This window comes from Chiloscyllium punctatum, chromosome 9, assembly GCF_047496795.1.
Source record: "Chiloscyllium punctatum isolate Juve2018m chromosome 9, sChiPun1.3, whole genome shotgun sequence".
NCBI lineage: Eukaryota > Metazoa > Chordata > Chondrichthyes > Orectolobiformes > Hemiscylliidae > Chiloscyllium > Chiloscyllium punctatum.
In genome coordinates this window covers 108,674,670-108,701,324 of record NC_092747.1, presented here as the reverse complement: position 1 = coordinate 108,701,324, position 26,655 = coordinate 108,674,670, and the positions used below count along the sequence as shown (strand labels likewise).

The 26,655-nt window shown below is 40.2% G+C and overlaps 1 protein-coding gene across 7 annotated transcripts in view; it reads right to left on the bottom strand.

The window, feature by feature from the left end:
* The window catches only part of mbnl2 (muscleblind-like splicing regulator 2), a 128,924-nt gene that overhangs the window by 9,061 nt on the left and 93,208 nt on the right, over nt 1–26,655 (bottom strand). For 4 of the 7 annotated variants that reach the window (XM_072578004.1, XM_072578005.1, XM_072578008.1 and 1 more), the window contains exons 6-8: nt 22,984–23,037; nt 22,184–22,334; nt 19,567–19,605 (exon numbers count right to left, since the gene is read on the bottom strand). In XM_072578004.1, the coding sequence (XP_072434105.1) occupies nt 19,567–19,605; nt 22,184–22,334; nt 22,984–23,037 (244 nt within the window). Of the gene's footprint in view, nt 1–18,378; nt 18,474–19,566; nt 19,606–22,183; nt 22,335–22,983; nt 23,038–26,655 lie in introns of all 7 variants that reach the window. The other 3 variants (XM_072578009.1, XM_072578011.1, XM_072578010.1) reach the window with 3 other exon arrangements.

Here is a 26,655-nt window from a genome sequence, read left to right as displayed (position 1 = left end):
AATGATAGCAAGTAAACATCCTAATTAGGAATGGTTGGGGAAGAAAAGAGGAATGGGATGGGGGTGGAGCTGGGGAAGACAATGATCTTCTGAAAAAGGTAGCCAAGTCACTGAATTACTCTGTGAATAGAATATATCAACTGGTGCTTAGATGTGGTGACAAGGATGACATAAGAAGCAGGCACCTCAGTGACTTCTTACCTAGTACAGTAACACACCAGAAAAGCCTATCTCCTGCAAAAACTGGCACCATGTGTTGTTTTGCCAAGATCAGAGCCCAGAACTCTAAACTCAGTCCTCCCTACAGCACTGAAGCTGAAGGATAATTACATTGTGTAGTATAATATTGGCACACTACTATATATGAGTGCTAGCCATATATTCTGCAGTTCAAAATGTCAATCAATTTAACTTCAGTGATGGGAACCAACTAGAAACAATAATTTGGGTTAAAATTAAGAGTCATATACACAAATGTCAGTAAATTAAAGAAAGATAGCATGGATTTCTTAAGGACGCATCATGTCAGAAAGCCCAAAGTTGATTAAGCTAGACAACAGAGGGTTCACTAGAGTAATGTCAATGTGGTGTGTATTGATTTCCATAAGATGTCTGATACGTTGCCACACAACAGAATGGTAAGCAAGGTTAAGGCTGTTTGAATAAAAAGGACCACTGCTTTTCGTCATTTATATAAATGATTTGGATGTGAACATAGGAAGCATAGTTAGTAAGTTTGCAGATGACATCACAATTGGAGATGTAGTGGACAGTGAAGGTTACCTCAGAGTACAAGGGGATCTTGATCAGATGGGCCAATGGGCTGAGGAGCAGCAGATGGATTTTAAATTAGATAAATGGGAGTTGCTACATTTTGGAAAGGCAAATCAGAGCAGGACTTTTAGACTTAATGATAAGGTCCTGGGGTGTTGTTGAACAAAGAGACCTTGGAGTACAGGTTCATAATTCCTTGAAAGTGGAGTCATAGGTAGATAGGATAGTGAAGGAGGAGTTTGGTATGCTTTCCTTTATTGGATAGAGTATGGAGTATAGGAGTTGGGAGGTCATATTGTGGCTGTGCAGGACATTGGTTAGGCCATTTTTGGAATATTGTGTGCAATTCTGGTCTCCCTGCTATAGGAAAGATGTTATGAAACTTGAAAGGGTTCATGAAAAGATTTACAAATGTTATCAGGATTGAAGCTATAGGGAGCAGCTGAATAGGCTGGGGCTGTTTTCCCTGGAACATCAGAGGCTGAGGGGTGACCTTGGAGTTTTATAACATCATGAGGGGCATGGAAAGGCCAAACAGACAAGGTCTTTTCCCTGGCATAGATTTAGAGTGAGAGGGGAGAAATTTAAAAGAGACCTAAGGGACAACTTCTTCACACAGAGGGTGGTGTATGTATGGAATGAGCTGCCAGAGGAAGTGATGGAGGATGGTACAATGACAACATTTAAACGGCATGGCATCTGGATGGGTAGAGGAATAGGAAGGGTTTAGAGGGATATGGGTTAAATGCTGGCAAATGGGACTAGATTAGGTTAGAATAATGTGGTCGGCATGAACGAGTTGGACCAAAGGGTCTGTTTCCACGCTGTACACCTCTAAGACTCTATGACAGTAGGAACAAGGATAGAATTAATTACTGACAGGAAACAGTGGTTAATGAATCATTTTTGGACTGGAGGATGATTTGTAGAGGAGTTTCCCAGGGAAATAACAATGATGAGACTTTCTTTACTTGATAAATATTAATGACTAACTTTAGTGTGCAGGGCACAATTTAAGCTTGCAGATGATATGAAAATTGGTAGCATGGTGAACTGAAAGAATGATGATTTAGACTTTCAAATGGATATAGGTTGGTGGAATGTAGCAGACAAAGTTCAATACAAATAAATGGAAAATTATTCATTTTGGTAGCAAGAATATAGAAAAGACAATATAAACTAAAGGGAACAATTCTAAAGAGATGCAGGAGCAGAGGGATCTGCGCATACATACAGAAGTTATTGAAAGTAGCAGGAAAGGTTGATAGCATGGTTAATATAGAATAGCCTTGGCTTTATTAGTATGGGCACAAAGTGCAAGAGCAAGGAGGTTATGCTGAACTTGTACAAGTTACCAGTTTGACATCAGCTATAGTACTACATCCAGTTCTGGGTAACATACTTTGGAAATGGTGAGAAGGAATTGAAAGGACTGCAGGGGAAAAAAAAAACACTCAAAAAATGAAATTCTTCATTCCTGAAACTAATAATAAAAAGGATGTGGAAGTGCCAGTGTTGGACTGGGTTGAACAAAGTCAAAAATCACATGACACTGGGTTCTAGTCCGACAGGTTTATTTGAAACTGCAAGCTTTTGCACCCCGGCTCCTTCCTCAGGCAGCTAAAGAGAGAGAATACATTGGATAAAGAATTCATAGTTAAAGATCAAATGATCATACAACTTATGGAAACATACTGAACAAACCTAGATGGCTTTTAAATCAGTTAGAATGAAAATGCAGGTTTCGAATGATTAATATGTAAATCCTTGCCCCAAGATAACTTCTCTAAAGCAAGAGTGTTTTTCCTTGGAGGAAAAGAAAAAGTAGACAGGGAGCTACTGTTGTAATCATGAGGCACAGATTTAAAGTGATCAGTCAATGAAGCAAAAGCAAGAGAGGAACATTTCTCTCAGTATCAAGTAGCTAGGATCTGGAGTGCACAGTTGAAGAGAGCGTTGAGACACAGGTTCAACTTTAGGAAACAGGAATTCGACTTACCTGAAAAGAGAGAATGTGCAGGTAAGTGGCACTATGTAGACTGTTAATGCAGACTATAGACACTTCTCTTTCATATTATAGTGGTTTGCTGAGAAAAGGTGTGCAAAGCACCTCTCTCATGTTAAATGCTGTCACACAGGATACAAAAGCATTTCAGGGCCCATTAGTGATTTATGTGCCCACTGAAATATTGAAGACCATTTGATGTTCGAAGAGTCAAAAGGGCATATCTCAGGATTTCTGTCAATCTCTTGCTCATTATGAGAAGCATCACTAAACAACATTTGATATCAAATGCTGATATGGTAAAAACTGTAAAAGACGACAATGATATTGCTCAGTCTCAGTAACGGCTGCTTTCTCTCTCAAAGGCAAATAGGGCCTGTAATGTATGGATACTTGAAAGTGGGATGATCCAGAGATATCTAGTGCACAAATAGATAATCATTTATTCAGCAACAGAGTAGGTCAAGTACTGAAAAAATAAACAGGTCCACAGGCCTTTTGCACGAAGCAGAGGTTTCTCGCCCCATGTGGATTTCAATTAGATTCTCTATGGCTTCTCACATATGATACTCTTATGGAATGTCCCTTCCAGTCAGAGTTCTGATTCTCATAAGGTGGCTATTGGTCCTTCATTTCCCCTCTGTCCATGACATTAACCCTTTAGCTGCGAAGGGCATAAGCACACCACATGATGCAGCAAATTTTTTTTGGGCCTGCAAGACACTACTGGAGGGGTTCAGATATCAAAACCTCATCTTAAGGAAGCTCTGCCGGTTCCACTGTGGCCCTAACAGATCACAAAGGTCTCATCAGCCATATTTCGAGGGGTAGCCATAGTCTACACACAACCATCCCTGTATGGCCTGAGAACCTTGGAAGACATTCTCAAATTTCTGTCATGGCAGGTCCCAGGACATCAGATACAGACTTCCAAATCTCTCACATAATTTGAACTTTGATGGAGTGGACAAATTCTGCAGGTTGATGACACGGCAGTCTCAAAAGAATGAAAGTGTGCAGTCTATAGCATCCTAAATGTAGGTTGCATCATTTTCCTCACCATCCATGAAGAATTTTCATCTGCTATTTCTTCCTTTGGAGGCTGTGCAGAAACTGCCGAAAGTTGCAATTCTTGCTGACAACATTCAAATGGCGTTCTCCGTCAACTTTGCATTTGAAGCAATACTACTTTAGCCACGTGATGTTGTCAGATGTGTAAGGAGACAATCCATGGAGAGCGTCAAAAAGAAAACACCCCTTCATTAATGGTACTTCTAGTCCTTCTGTCAAATCCTAGTAAGTGTCACGTTGTACCCTGACATTATATGCCATGGAGACTTCGCAAGAAGATCAATATCATACCATGATAAAGAGTTCTGAGGTATGTAGTACATTAATATGATAACACTGTCCACCCCCCCAAAAAAAAACAAACATTCTTGAACACAACAAACCATGCCCTTGCATGCACACTAAACTGTGGAAGCTGCAAAATGTCATCTTCCAGTGTCAGCTATATTTCAGAAATGTCATGTCTGGCTGATACTTACAAACGGACACCGGATTACATTTGTTTAGCTGACATATTAATGTGAAGCAATTAATGTGAACAATGTAATGGCCATGACTGCTTAAGGCTGCAATTTACAATATTCATTCTTGGACAATGAAGGACCTGTCAATGCCTGCGTAATGCAATTGCCTCTGGCAGGTCTTCAAATTCAAACAACTTCATTCTGCATGTGCTCCACTAACATCCACAAAGAGAAAAACAGCAACTCACTCTCCACTCCATGTGGTGGCAACTATTTTGCATCATTATTGCTCAGTTGGCTGTGGATCAGTGACAACAAGATTTTAACTCTTTGCGCTTTTGAGAGTGACTTGCAGGGTTTAGCCAGGATGTAGCACGAAACCCCAACCTCCCAAACACCTTCTCATTCCCTTTTATGTTGCTGTCTCTGTGGCCCCAATGACGTTCCTCTTTTCCATTCAGCCAATTTACAAGACCAAAAATTGTTCCCAGTTTATCCCCAGGACCCTTCGCTTTGCGTACTGTCAAGGCTTTGCTGGCCATGTACAAGATAGAATAATAGAGACTTGTGAACTCTTTCCCCCAATCCCCTTCAATAGCTCCCCATCCTCTCTGACGCTCTGAGATCTAACCCTTTTATTTTCAATTGTGTCCTTTCACTGTAATCATTCCCACAGCATCCCAGTCCAACAAACCCTATTCTCAGGTTGAGGTTTCCCACTTTCTGTAGACACCATGGAGGTCTCTGATAAATCCTTTGATCATTAATGCCCTCGCTCCCCCTCCTCCTCACCACCACCTCCCCCCCTCCTCAGGAGTAACCATAACCTTACAGATCTATACTTGTGAGGACAGGTCCAATTGAGAATGCAGAACTGGGAATGATGCCTGCACAGCTCCAGAATTGATTTTTCCCATGGTGCCCCAGCTGATGTACTTGTAATCGCTGGATAACCTGTAAGGTTGACCATGACCCTAACCTGGAATGCAAAGACACAGATCCAGGGCTTCTGTAGGATCAAACATCTGACTGACTGGATAAGTTTCTGATAGGCTCCTTTTCTGACTATGGTGACACCTCCTTACTGCCCATAGTTTCCCTTCACTTCACGAAGGAAAGTCCCCTTTGACATTCAGACATGGCTATTTGGTTGAAGCACATGCAGTCCGTTTGCTACAAAATGTATAGGCATAGCACTGATGTAGCAGGGCACATGCCATTCAGTGACATGTCCAGGCCTTCACTGCTCATCTTTCCAAACCATGACAAGCTGCTTATGCCTCTCTGCACTAAAAAACAATACAAGCCAGAAGATGAAAGCCTATAACTTAGCATTAAAGAGCTTCTGCACTGAAAAACAAAACCACACAGAGGATGGCAACCTCCACGTAAGCACAGAGCAACTGAGTGCTAAGTAATGAAGCTAAGAGCCACAAGGTGCATCTTGTGTAGATGTCTGTTGTCTGAGCTCCAAAGTGGAAGACTGAAGCGATGAGAGATTTGAGACAGAGCGGCGAGGGTGATAGTTTGCTGCTACCATGGATTAAAAGGGGTGGTGCGGGGGGGTGGTGGTGATTAATGGTGTCCATACAGCTGTGATAAAGACAGAGTTGAATGAAGGTCTGGAGAACAAACAGCTGCCACCAAGTAACTGCTCTGACCCCATGTTAGGAATTACTGCTATCTAGGGTTTTCAGTGAAGGACTGGATAATTGGAATTGCCATGTAAACAAGGTGAATTGATCTAATAATAAGATGCAAACAATAGAAACAAGATAGTCGCTGTTGATCACCAAGCTCTTAAGTTGACATTCAAACATTAAGGGGAAATTGAAAAATATTTCTTGATGTTCAGATTCCAATCTTCTTAATTTGTCAAATTTTCCAACTTCCCTGCTACTCCACATATTGCTCAAGGGGGTAGCATACCAAGAAGAGGAGCAGAGCTATGGTGATTATGAAACCAGTAATGCTGTAAAAATCCCATGTAGTTCATTACTGCCTGTTTGGGAAGGAAATTTGCTATCCTTACCTGATCTGGGCCTATACACATCCAGGCCCAAAGTGGCTGTAATCAGTCTCTGAACTGACTTGACAAGCCAATCAGTTCAAGGGCAGTTCAGGATAGAATCCCCATCATGTGGAAATAGGCCATTTAGCCCAAAAAGTCCACACCAACCGTCCAAAGATCATCCCACCCAGACTCATCCCCGCAACCCTGCATTTGCCATACTAACGCACCTGACCTACACATCCGTGAACACTATGGGTGATTTAACATAGCCAATCCACCTAACTTGCACATCTTTTGAACTGTGGGAGGAAACCAGAGCACCTGGTGGAAATCCACGCAGACATGGGGAGAATGTGCAAACTCCACACAGACAGTCCCTAGAGGCTGGAAATAAATGGGCAAGAACTGCCGATCTTCCCAGCAATGTTCATCTTCCATGAAAGAATAAATTAAAAAATATAATCAGAGGTGTACCAGGAGGTACACACCAGCATCCCAAAAGAAAAACAAAATTATCACAGCTACAGTTTGACTACTACTGAAGGTAAATTCAGAAAGAGTAGAAGTATTTTGCATAACAAAGTTAGAGAAAATAGCAAAAATGGATTGAAACAAAAAATCCTATGCCGACCAAAATTTTAGTAAAGCTTCACTAAGCTTATGGTAGGGATGGTAGGGCTGTTCTTTTAGAACAGAATGGTTTGACTGTATCCATTACAATATAGAAGGATGAGGCGGATCTGACTGAAATGTATAAAATTCTACCAAGGCTATATAGACTAGAAGTAGAATGTTGTTCACAGTCTCTGAGACAGAGATGATTAAAAATATCTTCAGTCAGAGGGTGGTGAACCTGTGGAATTCTCTACCACAGGAGGCTGTGGAGGCCATGTCATTGAAAATATTAAAGAGACAGATAAATTATTATATTTTAATTGCATTAGGGATAAGGAGACAGAATGAATATAAGACATGCAGACAGGGGACCAGATCCTATGAAGAGCAGGGTTTGGGGGTGGGCGGTGTTGGGTGGGTTTGGGGGCAGGTGGAGGTGGTGTTGGGGAAAGGGCAGGGGAGTGATGTTGGACAGGGTTGGGGTCAGGTGGAGCAGTGTTGAACAGCTTTTGGGGCAGACAAGGGCAAGGGGTAGGGGCTCACATGCGGTGTGCTACTGCCTCGTCTCCTTAACAGGGATCAGACTTAACAGAAAACTCCAAGCCCCAGAGGAATGACATTGAATTAATTAACCAAATAGTCAATTATCTGAATGAAATAGTGCCCGCCCATCTCGTTTGGATAATCAAGGTTCTCTGTACTTTCAATTCGGTATTCAATATCTGGAATTTCGGAATAAAATTACTCCAATATTGCCAATTTCTAGGACCTGCAGGGTTCCAAATTAATTCTTTTTAATTCCTAAAGGAATGCAATATTTCTCTTGTATTATAATCTATTACATTTTAGCACTGCTGCCTCACAGCGCCAGAGACCCGGGTTCAATTCCCACCTCAGGCGACTGACTGTGTGGAGTTTGCATATTCTCCCAGTGTCTGTGTGGGTTTACTCCGGGTGCTTTGGTTTCCTCCCACAGTCCAAACATGTGCAGGTCAGGTGAATTGACCATGCTAAATTGCCTGTGGTGTTAGGGGCGGGGGTGAACGTAGTGGAGTGAGTCTTGGTGAGTTGCACTTCGACAGGTCGGTGTGGACTTGTTGGGCTGAAGGGCCTGTTTCCACACTAAGTAATCTAATCTAATTTAATTTTTCCATTTTATTATCTGGGCGGCACGGTGGCTCAGTGGTTAGCACTGCTGCCTCACAACACCAGGGTCCCAGGTTCAATTCCCGCCTCAGGTGACTGTCAGTGTGGAGTTTGCACATTCTCCTAGTGTCTGCGTGGGTTTCCTCTGGGTGCTCCGGTTTCCTCCCACAGTCCAAAGATGTGCACAGCAGGTGAATTGGCCATGCTAAATTGCCCCATAGTGTTAGGTGCATTAGTCAGAGGGAAATGGGTCTGGGTGGTTTACTCTTCGGAGGGTTGAGGTGGACTTGTTGGGCCAAAGGGCCTGTTTCCACACTGCAGGGAATCTAATTTAAAAAACTTACAAACTCTTCAAATTTGTGTTTTATTAACTGCAAACCTTTCTAGAAAAACAACAACAAATTAGCAGTTAAACTGTGGTGGTCAATATGCATGCCAGACATTTCATTAATATGACGACTGTTGATATTTTCAGAGTTTATATTTCTCTAGTACTTTAAAATCACTCCAGTGCTATGTAAAACTCTTATTCAATAAACATTTTTAAAAAGAACATGAAATATTAGTGCTCATGATCAGATTGTAATTTTCATACAACAGCTGTCAAAAGCTTTAAGCTTATGCTGGCAGTTATGAGCGATGTGCTGACTTCAGTACATTGATCACTTCTGACTAGTTCAATACCACAGGCAGCTACACTCATTAACATAATTACAGAATAAAACATGAACTTAGCAAGCATAATAGCAGCAGTCCCCGCCCAAGTTTAAAAATGAAAGAAAAACAAATCTAGCCAAATCGCTATAGCATACCTTTCCCATGTTTCAGAAAGCAGCAGTTTAGGCAAGAACAGTGGCCCGAATTGAAGTCACGACAGTTGGGCAAAGCTTCCACTCACTTCGACAAAAGGTAGGGAATTAGCAGGTTGAGCACAAAGTTAGTTGAAAGACATAGCACAGGGGAAGAGGGTAGGTCAGTATAACAAGCTAACAAATAGTGCTCAGTTTGGTTTTGTATTGCAATGACAGAAACAGGCAGTCTTAAACACAACACAAAGGAGACACCAAAAATGCAGATTCAGACTTTGCAGCTTTCAGCTTAATTCTCTATTGACTTTACATGATTGTGATCAGTTGGTTTTGTTACGGTGTTCGAATCACCATTGGATTTAAGACTGAACATTTGCATAGACAGGTTTAAAATACGCACAGCTGTGAAAATGTTCTGTATTAGAAATCCAAACTAACAACTTGGGAACTTTCTGCAATCCATTGTCAATGATGTGCACTTGATAAATTTCAACACTAATTTCCATGTATTTTCTAAAATTAGCTGTAGTAAGTAGTAACCCAAGTAGCACAATGACAGGGATTGCAGTGGGGTGGGTATGTGTGGAAGACAACTGTATGTAACAGTGCACTTCCAAAAATAACTTATACAAAGCTTGACAGGAATCCTGGGCAAATTTAAAATGTTGTTGCCCTATGTAAATCAATAATAAGACATGCAAACTCGACATAGCTGCAAAAGCAATACAAAGCTTTGACAAAAGCAGTGGAAAATTATGGTCATATTGACTAAACATGACACGGGTTAAGTGTGGAACCGCTAAGCATCTACAAGCTTTTGAAACACAAGTTACTGTGGCAAATTCTTGAGACAACGGCCAAAACTAAAATAATTTTTGGAAAGTTTTCAGCTGCTTTACAAGTTTTAAAGGTATTAAATTGCATGCATTATTTTATTGGTTTGCATCCAAGTCGTGCAATTGAAACTTATAAAGTCAGTTCCAGGTAAAATATCCAGTATGATGTAAACTTGCAGCTCAGCTTGATAAAGTCAGGAACCACTCAAAGGATCAAAGTAGTCAGAAACACAAATATCACTTTCAATCGATCTGATATTTACCATTGGTCGATTTGAAATGTATTTTGTTTACCCCCCTGCCATTGGAACAAACATAAACCAATTGTATGATAATATTTTTAAGTTACAGGTTGTTTGCTATAGGTTGCATCACAGTGTCTCAGTGGTTAGCACTGCTGCCTCACAGTGCCAGGCACCCTGGCTCAATTCCTTTGAAATTTTGCTTTATTTCCATTAATACAAGAATAAGTTGTGTTGTAGTGCAGTTTTTAAAACAAAAACAAAATCCATCAGATAGGGATATGATCTTTTGGTCACCAACAAAAAGAAATGCTTTACTTAAAAAGAAATTACAAAGTTAGATCTCCCCACGTCACAACTGTTAAATATCTGCTTCATTGTTGTACATTACAGTTCTGCTTTCAGATGCAGTCATAAAATTGCACTGTTTTAGCAACATGCATTGAAACCCACAGTAAATTCCAAAAATATAAATTTAAGAAACCTTAAATAACCAATCACCTATGATAATAAACAATGATTCATGAAGAACAGTGAAGAAATGTTCTGGAACATTTTGTTGCTCAATGGGATCTATATTGTCATGTAAGTTGATTGCTTACTATGTTTTAAAGATGAAATAAAACTGTTTTCTCCCACCCAGTCAGAGTCCAAAAATATTATCAGAATGGGATAATGTTAAAAGTAACAAGCACATTTAACCTTGAGCATTGGCAACATATCGAATGATGGCTGTCGTGCCAGTAGTAGAGGGCAGTTTTGAAGTTATTTGTACAAATTCTGCAATACATTTTAATTTCTTTAAATTGCTCATTAGAATATTTAGGGAAGAAAGGTTCACCTTACATTATCCAAATATTTTCACGCAACGAAGAGAATTTTGTATTAGATGGTCATTCCTCCATATCTACAAAATTATGAATCATGAATTCACCTTTTTGTGTCAAAAATAAGTTACCAATAATTCAAAGCTATGGGCAAAACTCGCTGATTAGCAATTACTTACATGACGATCTCACTCTCCAACACGTCTAGTATGCAGCTCTTCCCTCGCAGCCCTCCATGAGCAGGGGCATAGGTGCTCAGGAGAGTGAACAGTTTGAGGGCATCTGTCAGGTGGAGGTAGAGGAGGCTGGCACATTTACAGGGGAGTTTGGTGGGAAGGTGGCACATCTGCACCATCTACCCTCTACTACACACTAACTGCCAATAAGTTTCCCTAACAACATGTAGCCCAATACACCGATTTTTCTCATCTTTATTGGTGAGTTACAATACACCACAATTGTTTTTAGTATTTTATTCTGTTAATATTAAATTTTATTTCAGAAGTCTTAGTATTTATTATTTTACTTTAATCAAAACAAAACTTACCATTTGGGAAGCTAACCCTATTTTTACAATAGTTAATAAGCTGCACTTTTGCAAATTCATGATTTGAGAGAGTTTTCAGGAATGGAAACCTTGCGGTTACAGAAGAATGACTATTGTAATTTCAAAATGTAAATACCAGAGGAACCTCAATTATCCCGCTTTCAACTATCTGAATTTTGGCTTATCCGGCAAAATTGCAAGGTCCCGATGCTTGGCTAAACTGTGTTATCTGGCATTCGATGAACTGGATGAAATACTCCCTGCCCATGTCCTCTGGATACTCCAGGTTCCTCTGTATCTTTCATAAATAATTTCACAAAAAAGTTGAGTTCTATTAATATTCAATAATGTCATAGATTTAAGTAATAATACCATCATGTTATTAATCGAATGTCTGGAAATAAATGTTATCTCTTACACTCAAATGATTTGGGCCTGTGAAGCTGAAGCATAATTTCAAAGTTTGTGGGGGCATTACATTGAAAATACAGAGCAAGGCAGTGAGAAAATCTGACAATATTAAACCTACAGGAAGCGCATTATTTGACAAGTGAATTTCAATCTAGCCAAGTGTGAGATGGCAAATTTTGACAGCAAGAATAAGGAAACCACAGAGGCTTGGAAAATAAACGTGTATCTGGAGTTGATGAGCAAGGAAGTCTTGGGATACAGATACACAAATCACTAAATGTGGCGATTCATTCCCAACAGCCAGAACTGAAAAGCAGAGAAATTATGTTCAGCATGTTCTCAACTTTGGTTTGATCACATTTTGAGTTGTGTACACAATCTGATTTCCATATTATGAAAAGGATGTAGAGGCACTAAAAGGTGATGCAAAGAAAAGGATGATTTCAGTATTGAAAAGTTAGAACCATAATGAAAGAATTAACAGAACAGTGCTCTTTTCCCTTGGAAAGAGAAAGCTGAAAGAATAACCTGACATATCTTTAGGGTAGATGCAGAGAAAATATTTCCACATAGGGAGAGATCAAAATGAGGGGCCATCGAGATAACATATAGTCACTAATAAACTCAATAACGAATTCAGGCAAAACCTCTCAACACAGAATGCAATGAAAATGCAGAACTTTTTACCACTAAGTATCAGAGGCAAGTAACAAGTTCATTTAGAGGGAAGGTAGATAAACACACAAAGCTGAAAGGAATGGTGTATCATACATTGATAGAGCTAGACAAAAGAGGGCGGTGGAAGCTTTTCTGGAACATAAACTTTGGTGTGGAAATTTGGGACTATTGTGTAAATTTCATCTAATGGGTAGGAACAAAAATGTGGTTCATAACCATGCATGACTGTAGTTAAATATTATAAAGGATATTTATATAGATGATAACCAGAAGAGTCCAAAAGACAAAGCATTATGAAGCTTCACATTTAATCATCAGGGTGATTTGTTAAGATTATTTTGACTGTAGATCACAATGGGAGAGAAACTAATTCCTATCACTATCACTAAAGTGAACCACATAGGAGCAAAATAACATTTGGCATCATCAGTCAACTTGGGACAAAAAAAATCATATGTGGTAAGTGTGTTAATAATGAAGAATTGCCACTAGACCTCCAGAAAACACACCAAAGAATACCAAGACTTCAAAAGTGCAAATCAGCAGTAGTGCTGGTATACTAAGTTCAAAAGACGTATGCAATGCTGTTGAGATGTAGTCTCAAAACAACATGTTAACTCTTCAGTTTTCTACATTTTGGGCATTAACTTTGCTGCTTTTAATGCTTAATGATAACTTACACTGAACTGAGATTTTTAATAAAACCTTTCTGGCAAAATTCCAAGTGAAAGATTACCACTGTGATGTGGATAAAAATTCAAATATTGGAAATTGGAACTGGAAAGCAGGTGAATGGGGCAGGAAGTAATGTCTGGATGACAAAGGTAAGTATCTGTAAGTGCCGAAGGAATCAATATGAAGACCTATACTTTTGGTAGTTTTGATTAATAATCCATCCTAGCATCTTTACTTGCTTTCATGCACTTTCTGAACTCAAACTGTCCTAAGACCAAGCTCCTGATCCCATTGTCATTAGATTAGATTAGATTAGATTAGATTACATTACAGTATGGAAACAGGCCCTTCGGCCCAACAAGTCCACACCAACCCGCCGAAGCACAACCCACCCATACCCCTACATTTATCCCTTACCTAACACTACGGGCAATTTAGCATGGCCAATTCACCTAACCTGCACATCTTTGGACTGTGGGAGGAAACCCACGCAGACACGGGGAGAATGTGCAAACTCCACACAGTCAGTCGCCCGAGGCGGGAATTGAACCCGGGTCTCTGGCTCTGTGAGGCAGCAGTGCTAACCACTGTGCCACCGTGCCACCCACCAACCACCCAACTTTCCTCATGACTTCCAACTGAGCTGAAATTGTTCATGGTTTTCCCTCATGTACTACCGCTCACTTCTTCTAACCTCATTGTTGCTGTACTCAAAAATCCCTTTTTACATATTTTTTGCAAATTACTGCTGCATTTATAACCTCATTTTTACCTTCTCTGCAAAATTCTTGAACAGTGCTGGTCCTTCCCAAATCCAAATGCCAACTCGATGACACCTCCTCCTAGCGCCACCTCGACCATGACCCCCACCTCCCCCCCATCACCAAACTGTCATCTCCCAGACCATACAGAACCTCATCACCTCAGGAGATCTCCCAACCACAGCTTCCAACCTCATAGTCCGGGAATTCCGCACTGCCCGATTCTACCTCCTTCCCAAAATCCACAAGCCTGATCATCCTGGCCGACCCACTATCTCAGCATACTCCTGCCCCACCGACCTCACCTTTACCTACCTCGACGCTGTCCCAACCCCCCTAGTCCAGGAACTCCCCACATATGTTCGAGACACCATCCATGCCCTCCACCTCCTCCAAGACTTCCATTTCCCCGGCCCCTAACGCCTCATCTTCACCATGGATATCCAATCCCTCTACACCTCCATCCGCCATGACCAGGGCCTCCAAGCCCTCAGTTTCTTCCTCTCCCGACATCCCAAACAGTACCCTTCCACCGACACACTCATTCGTTTGGCTGAACTGGTCATCACCCTTAATTTCTCCTTCGAATCCTCCCACTTCCTCCAGACCAAAGGGATAGCCGCAGGCACCCATATGAGCCCCAGCTGTGCCTGTCTCTTTGTTGGCTACGTAGAACAGTCCATCTTCTGTAGTTACACCAGCACCACACCCCACCTCTTCCTCCGCTACATTGATAACTGCATTGGCGCCATCTCGTGCTCCCACCAACACATTCCATCCCAACCTTAAATTCACCTGGACTATCTCTGGCACCTCCCTTCCCGTCCTGGATCTCTCCATCTCCATTAATGACAACCGACTTGACACTGACTTTTTTTTTTACAAATCCACTGACTCCCAAAGCTATCTGGATTACCCACCCTACCTCCTACAAAAATCTGCCATCCTGTATTCCCAATTCCTCTGCCTCCGCCGTATCTGCTCCGAGGAGGACCAGTTCCACCACAGAACACACCAGATGGCCTCCTTCTTTAGAGACTACAATTTCCCTTCCCATGTGGTTAAAGATGCCCTCCAACGCATCTCATCCACACCCTACCCCTCTGCCCTCAAACCCCACCCCTCAAGCTGTAACAAGGACAGAACACCCCTGGTCCTCACCTTCCACTCGACCAAACTTCGTATAAACCACATCATCTGACGACATTTACGCCACCTCCAAACGGACCCCACCACCAGGGATATATTTTCCTCCCCACCCATTTCCGCTTTCCGCAAAGACCGTTCTCTCTGTGACTACCTGGTCAGGTCCACGCCCCCCAACAACTCACTGTCCCTTCCTGGCACCCTTCCCTGCCACCGCAGGAATTGCAAAACCTGCGCCCACACCTCCTCCCTCATCTCCCTCCAAGGCCCCAAAGGAGTCTTCCACATCCAAAGTTTGACCTGCACATCCATCAATATCATTTTTTGTATCCATTGCTCCCAATGCAGTCTCCTCTATATTGGGGAGACTGAATGCCTCCGAGCAGAGCACTTTAGGGAACATCTCCGGGACACCCGCACCAAATCAACCCCACTGCCCTGTGGCTCAACATTTCAACTCCCCCCCCCCCTCCCACTCTGCCGAGGACATGCAGGTCCTGGGCCTCCTCCACCGCCGCTCTCTCACCACCCGACGCCTGGAGGAAGAACGCCTCAGAACACTTCAACCCCATGGTATCAATGTGGATTTCACCAGTTTCCTCATTTTCCCTTCCCCCATCTCACCCCAGCTCCGCACCATCCACATGACCTGTCCCTACCTGCTTATCTTCCTTTCCACCTATCCGCTCCACCCTCCTCTCTGACCTATCACCTCCATCCCACCCCCATTCACCTATTGTACTCTTTGCTACTTTCTCCCCACCCCCACTCCCCTCTCATTTATCTCTCCACTCCGCAGGTACCCTGCCTCTATTCTTGATGAAGGGCTTTTGCCCGAAACGTCGATTTTCCTGCTCCTCGGATGCTGCCTGACCTGCTACGCTTTTCCAGCACCACTCTAATCTAGAGTCTGGTTTCCAGCATCTGCAGTCCTTTTTTTTACCTCCCAAATCCAAGCCCATCTTTCCTGGAACTTTGTGCTTGAATCATGTCTTTTGTCCCTGACACCAGATTGAAATGGTTCCCAAAGTTACAAATATGTGACTGCGTCCATGAGAAACTATGCACCTCAGAACGGTTGAACACAATTTTCTTGCAATATCTCCACAGGATTGGTCAGTTGAGTGGAATTGCACACACATAATACAATTCTTATCTCTCTAGTTTGTCTAGTTACACTCTGAATTCACTGGCTTCTCATTATACTCCTGCATTGACTTCTCTATTGTTTTCTGCACTAATACCTGTGGGGTCACCTAGAGATCTAACATTAGGCCTTTATTTCTCATCTACGTTCTTCCCCACAGCAACAATATCTGTAAAAAAGCATTGATCTCATATGAATATTGACCACAGCCATCTTTATCTAATAACCATCTCTCTTGATCACTCTTGAATTATACAGCTGCTTGTTTGACACTATGAACAGAAATTCCTCCGACGAAATACTGAGAAGATCTTAATCATTTTTCCTATAACTAATTGTTTACTAGTTACCAAATATATAGCTTCCCTGGCAATTGTGAGCAATTTGAAACTGTGGTGTCATATTTGACAGAGCTGTGGCCCCAATGCTACACCATCGCTAACACTGTCAACTCCACTGAAATGACGCTGGCAAACTCTCCTACCTATCCCTATTGCTTTTTCTTTTGCTGAAGTCCTCATTCATGCTTTTGTTGTTTCAATGCTTGACAATAATGCACACCAGGCTGGCTACCCACACTCTACTCTCTGCAAATGTAATCTGAGCTCTATCTTGCACATAGCCCTGTTCAGCTATTAGCTCTGTGCTCACAGACATATACTAGCTTCTGCTTAAGCAATGTCTTTATTTTAAAATTCTGATCCTCATTTTCAAATCCCCGTGTGGCCTGGACCTCCTCTACCTAGAATCTTCTCACCCTTTCAACCTCTGAAATACCCACATTCTTCCAACTATGGTTTCTTGTGCACTGGGATTTAAATGCTCCACTACTGTTGTGCCTTCTGCCACCAAGGATCTCAGGTATCTTTCCACCTTTCAAAACTATCCCTTGGAGTATATGTTTGGCCATCTGCCCTTATGTGCCCTGCCAAAAAAATATTGTTTGCTACTGCTCCAGTACAGGATGTATATTAAAGAGGCTATAAAAACAGTTTTTTTTAGATTAGATTAGATTACAGTGTGGAAACAGGCCCTTCAGCCAAACAAGTCCACACCGACTCGCTGAAGTGCAACCCACCCAGACCCATTCCCCTACATTTACCCCTTCACCTAACACTACGGGCAACTTAGCATGGCCAATTCATCTAACCTGCACATTTTTGGACCGTGGGAGGAAACCGGAGCACCCGGAGGAAACCCACGCAGACACGGGGAGAATATGCAAACTCCACACAGTCAGGCAGGAATGAACCCGGGTCTCTGGCGCTGTGAGGCAACAGTGCTAACCACTGTGCCGCCCACAATTGCATTAGCAAACAGATGTTGAGGTTCAGAAACAAGATTAATACAGCTATCAAGAGATAGAAAATCTTGGAATAAATTGTGTTGCAGGCCCTGATAATGAGCCGGAGTTGCCTTCTCTTCATCAGCAGGAAAGGTTATGACGAACAGGTGGAATTCTTGCTGACTGCTGACAAAATTTTTACAAATGTCCAGCAGGATTGGTGACAGCAACTTGCTACCTTCCCCTTGAACGAGGGTCCACACAAAAATAAACTTGTTTTACGAATCAAACCCATCCATTGAAGGCAATGGACTTGAAGTACAAGTAACTTTGTGACTTACAAATTACCCTTCTGCTTCAACTGAATAATCAATTTCTTGTAAACAAAAGTTTAAAACACAAGAAGGTTTTTTACCCTATATACATCTGTCAATATAAGACAGTACTAACTCAACACGCCATTTGATTTAATTACAAAATCAAAAATTAAGATTACAGTATTTTAAAAATAAAATCACTGAAGTGGGTGGCATGTTCAGGAATAAAAGGAACTTACTAAGAAGTACTAAAGTATTTTCCAACTTCAATGTTCACATCAAAATATTTACTTAATAAATTATGTTTTGCTGCATGGCGCAACATTGCAACACTGTTTTAATGAACTTAACTAAAAAATGTGATTAGTACAGCGAGGTTGAAATTAATGAAAAATAATGCAGCACAGAACACACAAAAACATACTGTTGTCTGGGAAAAATAAACAACTCTAAACAAGCGCCTGCTGCAATTATTCAATTTGGCTTTGCAGCAATCAGGTAATATACAAATCTGGTGAGACTTTAGAAGGTTTTCTGGTGAGCGCTCATTTAGAGTTGCAAGGGGAGGGGCGGTGGGTTTATGAAAGAAAGCTGTAAAAGGAGCAAACCTGATTGGCTGTAGCTGCTGCGGCGAAGGGAACGCTTGTGGCAGGTGTTGTTGCTGCAGAGACAGTGGCGGGCGTAGCACTGTGCATCAAGGGTACTTTCAGGAAGGGAACCATGGAAGCAATGAACAGAAGGGTGCGGCACATGGCAACCATTGCATGTGTTGTATTTTTGGGCATGGCAGATATCACATAGCAGAAAGCCATCGTGGAGGGAGGAGGAGGTTACACCAGCAGGTGACATGCAATCATAATGCAAAGCAAGGAAGCATGGGAGAAAATTAAAAAAAAGAGAAAGGAAAAAAGCTTATTACAATCACAATTAAAAAGGACCAATGCCAACATAATCAGGGTTTCCCAGAGAACATACAAAAGGAAGCTAGGGGACATGGGAAAAATACTCTTCAACTTTTCTCCCATCTCATGGTATTACTTCAATGTTATGGACTTAAATCTTTTAACAAAAGATAGATCAAATAAAGTAAATAGTGCCCACGTTAGGTTATTTTTTAAAAGTTGTAATTTTGTAGTAAGAAATTTTTAAGAATGCACCTTCCTGAACTTCTCTGGGAGACTCCGATACATAATATATTAAGACTCGATTTTCTAACTTACTTAGGATAGATTCAATGTTATCAAGTAAAACAAAGATGCTTAAAGAGATATTTACATATAGAAGGTTATTATTAGGAAAAAAAAATTAGATTTCACACCAATATTAATAAGTATTCCATTTTCAACTACTGCCTCACAATCTACAGATTATGAATGCTGATTATAAGCATTGTTTGGGCTGTTACAACCAAAAGGTTCTCAGCCAATCTCTGTCCCAAAGGTCAATTGTAAAAAGTCAAATCAATCAAAACAATGCATGCTGTAGTTTGATACACCAATTTCTGCTGCACAAAATTATAATTTACCTTACCCCAACTCTTAATTGTTCTAACAAAAATGGACAAGATGATTAAAATTTTAGTTCAAAATTGAAGTGAAAAACAGATAAACAAGTTAAATTCTATGTTAAAATTAATTTCTTCAAATTCAGGTTAACCGAAGAAATGCTCTGAAGATTCAACTCTATATTTTGTAGCTTTCTCCCCCATGGTAAAAGTAAGTATCTAGGCTGAATTAAAAAATGCTCATCATATATTGATTACATTCAAGGTATTGAAACAAAAAGATGAAACCTACCAACAGTTGTAGCTGGTGGAGTCATGCAAAACACCGACCCTGCCATCATGCAGTGGAACATTTAGAAAGGTGAATTTGGGGGAAGAGGAAAACAAAGTATTAAGAATGCACGGTTAGTGCTAGATCATAAAGCCAAGATCTTGAAAACAGATACAAAAACCCTTCCATGTCAGTTAGTTTTAATACTGAGAGGTTCAGTTCAAATCTCAAAACGCTCATCATTCCACTTCTACTTTATTAAAGTATTAATTTCTAAGCATTTATTTTTATACCAAGTTGAAAGATCTTTTGTTTTTATAGAAGTCCTACTGATAATTCAAGGGACACAATTATCTCAAACAATGAAGTGCAGAACAAGTGACAAAACACAATGAATGCACACATTGAAGACGGAGTTTTAATGTCCTTTGTGACAGTCGCAATTAGGAAGAGTGAAGCTGGGTGGCAATTTCATTCCAAGCATATTTGGTTGCACATTATTCTGAACCAAGCTCAAAGGATTAGGTAGCAAAACAGTCATATTTGTGAAATATTAAAGAATAATAACAATGGTAATCAGCCTTAGTTCATAAAGTACCATAGGAGTCTCTCCATGGGAAAGAGAGAGAAAATTGGTTCTACAGCCTGAAAGGCATACTCCAAATCAAGCCGGGCAAAGCAAGGAGGCAAGCTTCCTGAGGGGGGGTAAAATGTAAAAGGAACCTAAGGGGCAACTTTTTCACACTGAGGGTGTGCGTGTATGGAATGAGCTGTCAGAGGAAGTGGTAGAGGCTGGTACAATTACAACATTTAAAAGGCATCTGGATGGGTTTAGAGGGATATGGGCCTGGTGCTGTCAAATGGGATTAGACGAGTTTAGGATATCTGATCGACATGGACAAGTTAGACTGGAGGGTCTGTTTTTGTGCTATACATCTCGATGACTATGATTGAACATGTGTGGTTGGCAAGCAATCAATCATTCAGTACCACATTCTAGACGGTTAACTGACTGAGCTAACTGACGCAAAAATATTAAAGACTTTATTTTAGACATTATACAACACTATTTTATTAAATGTAGTACAAAGAATAGATTTGTAATATACAATCTTGTTAAATGTGTTTGTTGTAAATATTTACAGAAGTAACAGATTAATTTTTATGCAGTTAAATTATCAGAGGTTACTTAAAAATTTTACAGAATAATTTGTTGTACAGATTTTAAAGTGCAAATACTTTATACCAAGCATTAACAATTGTACATGAATCATATTTAGTAAATTTGTATTGCAGTGGAATACTTCATTTATCTAATGTCATATCAATGAAGTACTGATAGCCATTTAATCAATGCTTCAATATTTTGCAAATAAACAAAGTTTGGACAAGCTTTTTTGAAAGTTTACATCTATTAAAATGAGTCAATTACTGCAGATAAAATTCACATTTCCATTGCAACTGGATATTCAAAAGATCATCATATTAATTTAAATCACTGGCAGGGAAGTCCCAGTATCAATTATTTAGAATGGAATTAGTCATTACACAGAAAAAGGTAGGTTGACTGGGAAGAGCCAGCATGGAAAGTGGAAATGCTTAAGTTACTTCGAGCTTTTTTTTAAAAAAAAACAGAGGTAACAGAAAGGGTTGATGTGGATAATGCTGTTCTGGTATAAATGGACTAACAAAAGGGGCTTGATACAGTGCCACACAACAGACTTGTGAGCTCATTCAATAAAGGGTACAGTAGCATCATGGGCACAAATGGGCAGAGTGGGCTGAATTAATGTCCTGTACGCAGCAGAATTCTAAAAGGCAATTAGGATGAGAATAGCCAAACATTAATCTGTTTTTCTATTTTTAATTAACAGCCAAAAATCAAATTTGGCTTTAATCAAATAATTGCATACATGTATTCAATACAGCCTGGACAGATTACAACATTTGATTATTTTAATTGACGGCAGGACCAATAGTTTGGGAGGTTTACTAGTGGTGGCAACCAGTTACTACCAACAAAAAGGAAACAGTAGCTTAAAATCTGTGCAAACTCAACACTACACAAGGAAGTAAACATCAAGAGAAACCATTGCTTTAAAGATGTCAAATCAGAGTTGATCTAATTATTTACTACTAAACAATCCTTTCATATTAATTGTTACTTGTTAATGTGTTCTTTTAAATCATATATAGAGAAATTTTGCATTTACTACATGCAGTCATTTCATTATTTGTTTTAAAACAGCTTTAGATAAGGCCATCACAAAAATCTACAAGTTTTTTTTAAGAAAATGAAAATTCCATTGAAGCTGCCCTAAAGGCTGCTTGCATTGAAATACAAGCTGTATCCAGGGCATTCAATACAGTTTGAAACATGCAAACAATTAACTTAACTAAAACTGGATTCAACTGAAACAAAAGAAGGTCAAAGGTTTTTTTTGGGTCTTAGCCTTTTAGAATAAATAAAACACAGCATTTTAAAGCCATTGTAATTAATGTAACATGCAGCTTCAAGTGTTAGCAACAAGAAAATATATATCTTTGAATATCAACTTGTGGTAATGGCTAGGTTATTTACCTGATCACATCAACAGTGCAATCTTATAATACTGTCAATAAGGGGGAAAGGACATACCTGTTGGAAAAAATGTTGGCTGCTGTATTTGTGCATTGGCTAAAGCCTGTTGGTAGTGCAAAACACTAGGATTAAAGATTGTGCTGGTGCCATTGCTTTTTTCAAGGGCTGGTCTCTTTGGTAAGTGGTGAAGGACACCAGGTGGAAAGGCCTGTGAATGAGGGATTGAATAAGACAAGTGTGACAAATGGAGAAGACAGCATGAAATTCTTGTCATTCACTGACAGCATTACATTTATCAAAGCAGCACAAGAACACTTCCGGTGGAAGACAGGTGTTCTATAAAAGGTACAAGCATAGTTCGTTTCAACAAAAAAAATTAATACTGTGATATTTGACATTACATTACAAGACAACAGCTGCATTATTTTAAAGCCAAAACTTGCCCTTAACCAAAAAAAAATTAATGAAAATGCTCTCACTATAACTGGTTTTGAAATGTTGTTAAGCAACTTAATTACAGCAGATAGGTATCAGATCCACATACTTAAATGCTATCAAATGCATCAAACGAATTATAATGAATTTAGACTATAACAGGTTCATTCAACATTGTGTAGTGAAAGCTATCTGGTGCTACACCTGAAATGCAAAATGCAAACCTCAGATATTCAAAAAAAAAGTTTAAAATTTATAGCATGGCTTTTTAAAAGGCCAGTACATTTAGTTAGTATGAACATAATATTCTTCCAAGAAACATCTAATTAAAAGCATTTCTCAAAATTAAAAATAAAATCAAGTTATACTAATTTACTATCACTACAGTGCATGCAAAGCAAGAAGGTGAAAGGTCAAAGTACCAGGTCAAAGGTTGCCTCGAGGGGTCGTTTCACAGATTTGGCAGCCGACTGAGTCTTAAATAGCAGGCAGCGAGCATATGATGGCAATGGACCAATGGGGTTCAAGCGTATTAACATACAGGTAAACAGCAAGCAGAAGTGCGTCATGGGAACAGCAGTACATTGCAGGTAGGTGAGGAGAAAAAAAAACAAAAAACCCTGAATGCAGTATACAACATACATCACAGAGCATGCATAAAATGAGTTGTCAAAAGATTGCAGTTACAAATACTGAATTAGTACTATACAGCAAAAAAAAAGCAATTTACTGTACCTTTGTTAAAAGCATAAAAGAGAGCAAAACATGATTTTTAACTAGTACTGATATCAACTTGTGCAAAATGTATGTGCAATTATATAAGCTTATAATTAAGTAATTGCATCTTTCACACTTTTAAGAAATATGAAATTACACAAAGATAGCTAGATTCTGCATTGCTCATTTGTAAGTACCTTTAGAAAGCAGTAAACCATCAAAACCTATATCTCTGCAAACTAGAAGTAAATCAAGGTGGCATTCCGTTCTTTCACTTCACTCTGAGCAGATTCTCAAAACCAGGACTGAAATACTCCTTTTTAGGGACAATTAGAGATGGGCACAAATACTGATTTACCCAACAAAAAAATGTCCTTGGGAAACAATGTCATAGAGTCACAGAAATGTACAGCATGGAAACAGACCCTTCGGTCCAACCCGTCCATGCCAACCAGATATCCCAACCCAATCTAGTCCCACCTGCCAGCATCCGGCCCATATCCCTCCAAACCCTTCCTATTCATATACCCATCCAAATGCCTCTTAAATGTTGCAATTGTACCAGCCTCCACCACATCCTCTGGCAGCTCATTCCATACACGTACCACTCTCTGCATGAAAAAGTTGCCCCTTAGGTCTCTTTTATATCTTTCCCCTCTCACCCTAGACCAATGCTTTCCCCGACCCCTGGGAAAAGACTTTGTCTACTTATCCTATCCATGCCCCTCAATTTTGTAGACCTGTATTAGGTCACCCCTCTGTCTCCAACACTCCAGGGAAAACAGCCCCAGCCTCTTCAGCCTCTCCCTGTAGCTCAGATCCTCCAACCTTGGCAACATCCTTGGAAATTTTTTCTGAACCCTTTCAAGTTTCACAACATCTTTCCAATAAGGAGACCAGAATTGCACGCAATATTCCAACAGTGGCCTAACCAATGTCCTGTACAGCCGCAACATGACCTCCCAACCCCTGCACTCAATACTCTGACCAATGAAAGAAAGCATATCAAACGCCTTCTTCACTATCCTATCTACCTGCGACTCCACTTTCAAGGAGCTATGAACCTGCACTCCAAGGTCTCTTTGTTTAGCAACACTCCCTAGGACCTTACCATTAAGTGTATAATCCTGCTAAGATTTGCTTTTCCAAAATGCAGCACCTCGCATTTATGAGAATTAAACTCCATCTGCCACTTCTCAGCCCATTGGCCCATCTGGTCCAGATCCTGTTGTAATCTAAGGTAACCCTCTTCGCTGTCCACTACACCTCCAATTTTGGTGTCATCTGCAAACTTACTAACTGTACCCCTTATGCTCGCATCCAAATCATTTATGTAAATGACAAAAAGTAGAGGGCCCAACACCGATGCTTGTGGCACTCCACTGGTCACAGGCCTCCAGTCTGAAAAACAACCCTCCACCACCACCCTCTGTCTTCTACCTATGAGCTAGTTCTGTATCCAAATGGCTAGTTCTCCCTGTATTCCATGAGATTAAACCTTGCTGATCAGTCTCCCATGGGAACCTTGTCAAACGCCTTACTGAAGTCCATATAGATCACATCTTCTGCTCTGCCCTCATCAATCTTCTTTGTTACTTCATCAAAAAACTCAATCAAGTTTGTGAGACATGATTTCTCACGCACAAAGCCATGTTGACTATCCCGAATCAGTCCTTGCCTTTCCAAATACATGTACAGTGATCCTAGATCCCATGCATTTTGGCAAAACTACACAAAGAATACAATGGGTCCCTGAGCACAGTGGCATGTAGATATTGTTGTCATTATTGGCTAACACAAATGACCAAGATCACCAACATGTTGGGAAACTGAAGGCACATGGGCATCGAGTGATCTCACAATGAAATCTGTAGTACCAGGACTAGAATCCTCAAGTCTGGGTAGGATCGAATGCTAAAGCATGGATCAGTTGGGCTGACAATGCAGTCTTACATTTATCCACTCTGATGATGGCAACAAATGTATTGCCTTCTCACTTACTGCCGGATCTCTATGCACAAGTATCAAATTACTTGCCATTGCAAGTGCACAGTAATTAATAAAAAGCTGCATATAAATTAAAACGTGTCAGTTTACTTGCAAATTAAATCAAAAGAATCCACTAATGTGAAAAGCAGATTTTACTCTTGAACGCTAGGGGTATTAATTTGAGGTTGAAATTAAAAGGTTGTTGGGGCAGGATAGTATTATCTGCAAGTGTTTGCACGAACATTGTATGGTAGCATTCACTTCCCACACAGATGCTGAGTGAAGAAATGTTCTGTCCCTAGCAAATACAAATCTCAATACTGATGCTCACAAATTGACCTATTTTCACATTCCTGCCAGACAGCATGCTACACTTCAAACATTGCTTTTGAAAAAAATAGCATTCAAACCGCATTTTATGTTGTAACAAAATGCGATGTTAATCAAATTAAACAAGTAAACTGCACTTTTTATTCTGGTACAGTGAAACTTAAGGTAGCATTTTAAGTGTGCATCTATCAGCTAAGTAGGTGGCTGACTTCTGGAAGAATGGCAACGAAGCTGTGAAAAATAAGTTATAATAGATTTCACATACCTTACAAATTACATTTTCTCCTTTTTGTAGGGAGAAAATAGCCACCTGGAGAAACTATTTCCTCACCCAAACCACTGTAGAATTTTACTGCATTAACATCTTGTTATTTTATCCTGCTAGGACATGTTATGACACACTTCTGGGGCAGATAGAGATTTGAACCCAAACCTTCTGACCCAGAAGTAGAGACACTATCACTGCACAAGACCATAAAATGCTTCTTCCTTTACTTAACTTAAGATATACATCAATCAACACAGCAATGTCAATAGATAAATAATCTAATATGAAGGTAATCATTGGTATCAGACATGCCAAAATTCTAATTATTTGGATGCTCAATGAAATACTATTTTATTTTACTATATCACGTAGCTGCTTTGAAAAGGAAGATTATTTACATATTAAGCTCAGCAATTTGATAGAAAAAGCAGAATGAGCACTAGCAAAATAAAATGTAAGACAAGGCAAAACAAAGCTATACCTTAATTAAACACTACTGAGCACCTGCTCCAGACAGATGAAGATCCGTAGTTTTATTTACACTTTTTCTGTGTAAAGAATACATCTCCTTTAGAAAAGCACCACGCACCACAAATATGGAAGATCACAGACAGCTCAGTCTGTGGGAAATTGTGGCTCATTAACTTGATTGAGTTTTTTGAAAAGGTACCAAAGAAAATTGATGAAGGCAGAGCAATAGATATGGCCTATATGGATTTCAGCAAAGTGCTTAGATCCACATGGTAGACCAGTTAGTAAGGTTACATCATGTGTGATCTGGGGGAGCTAG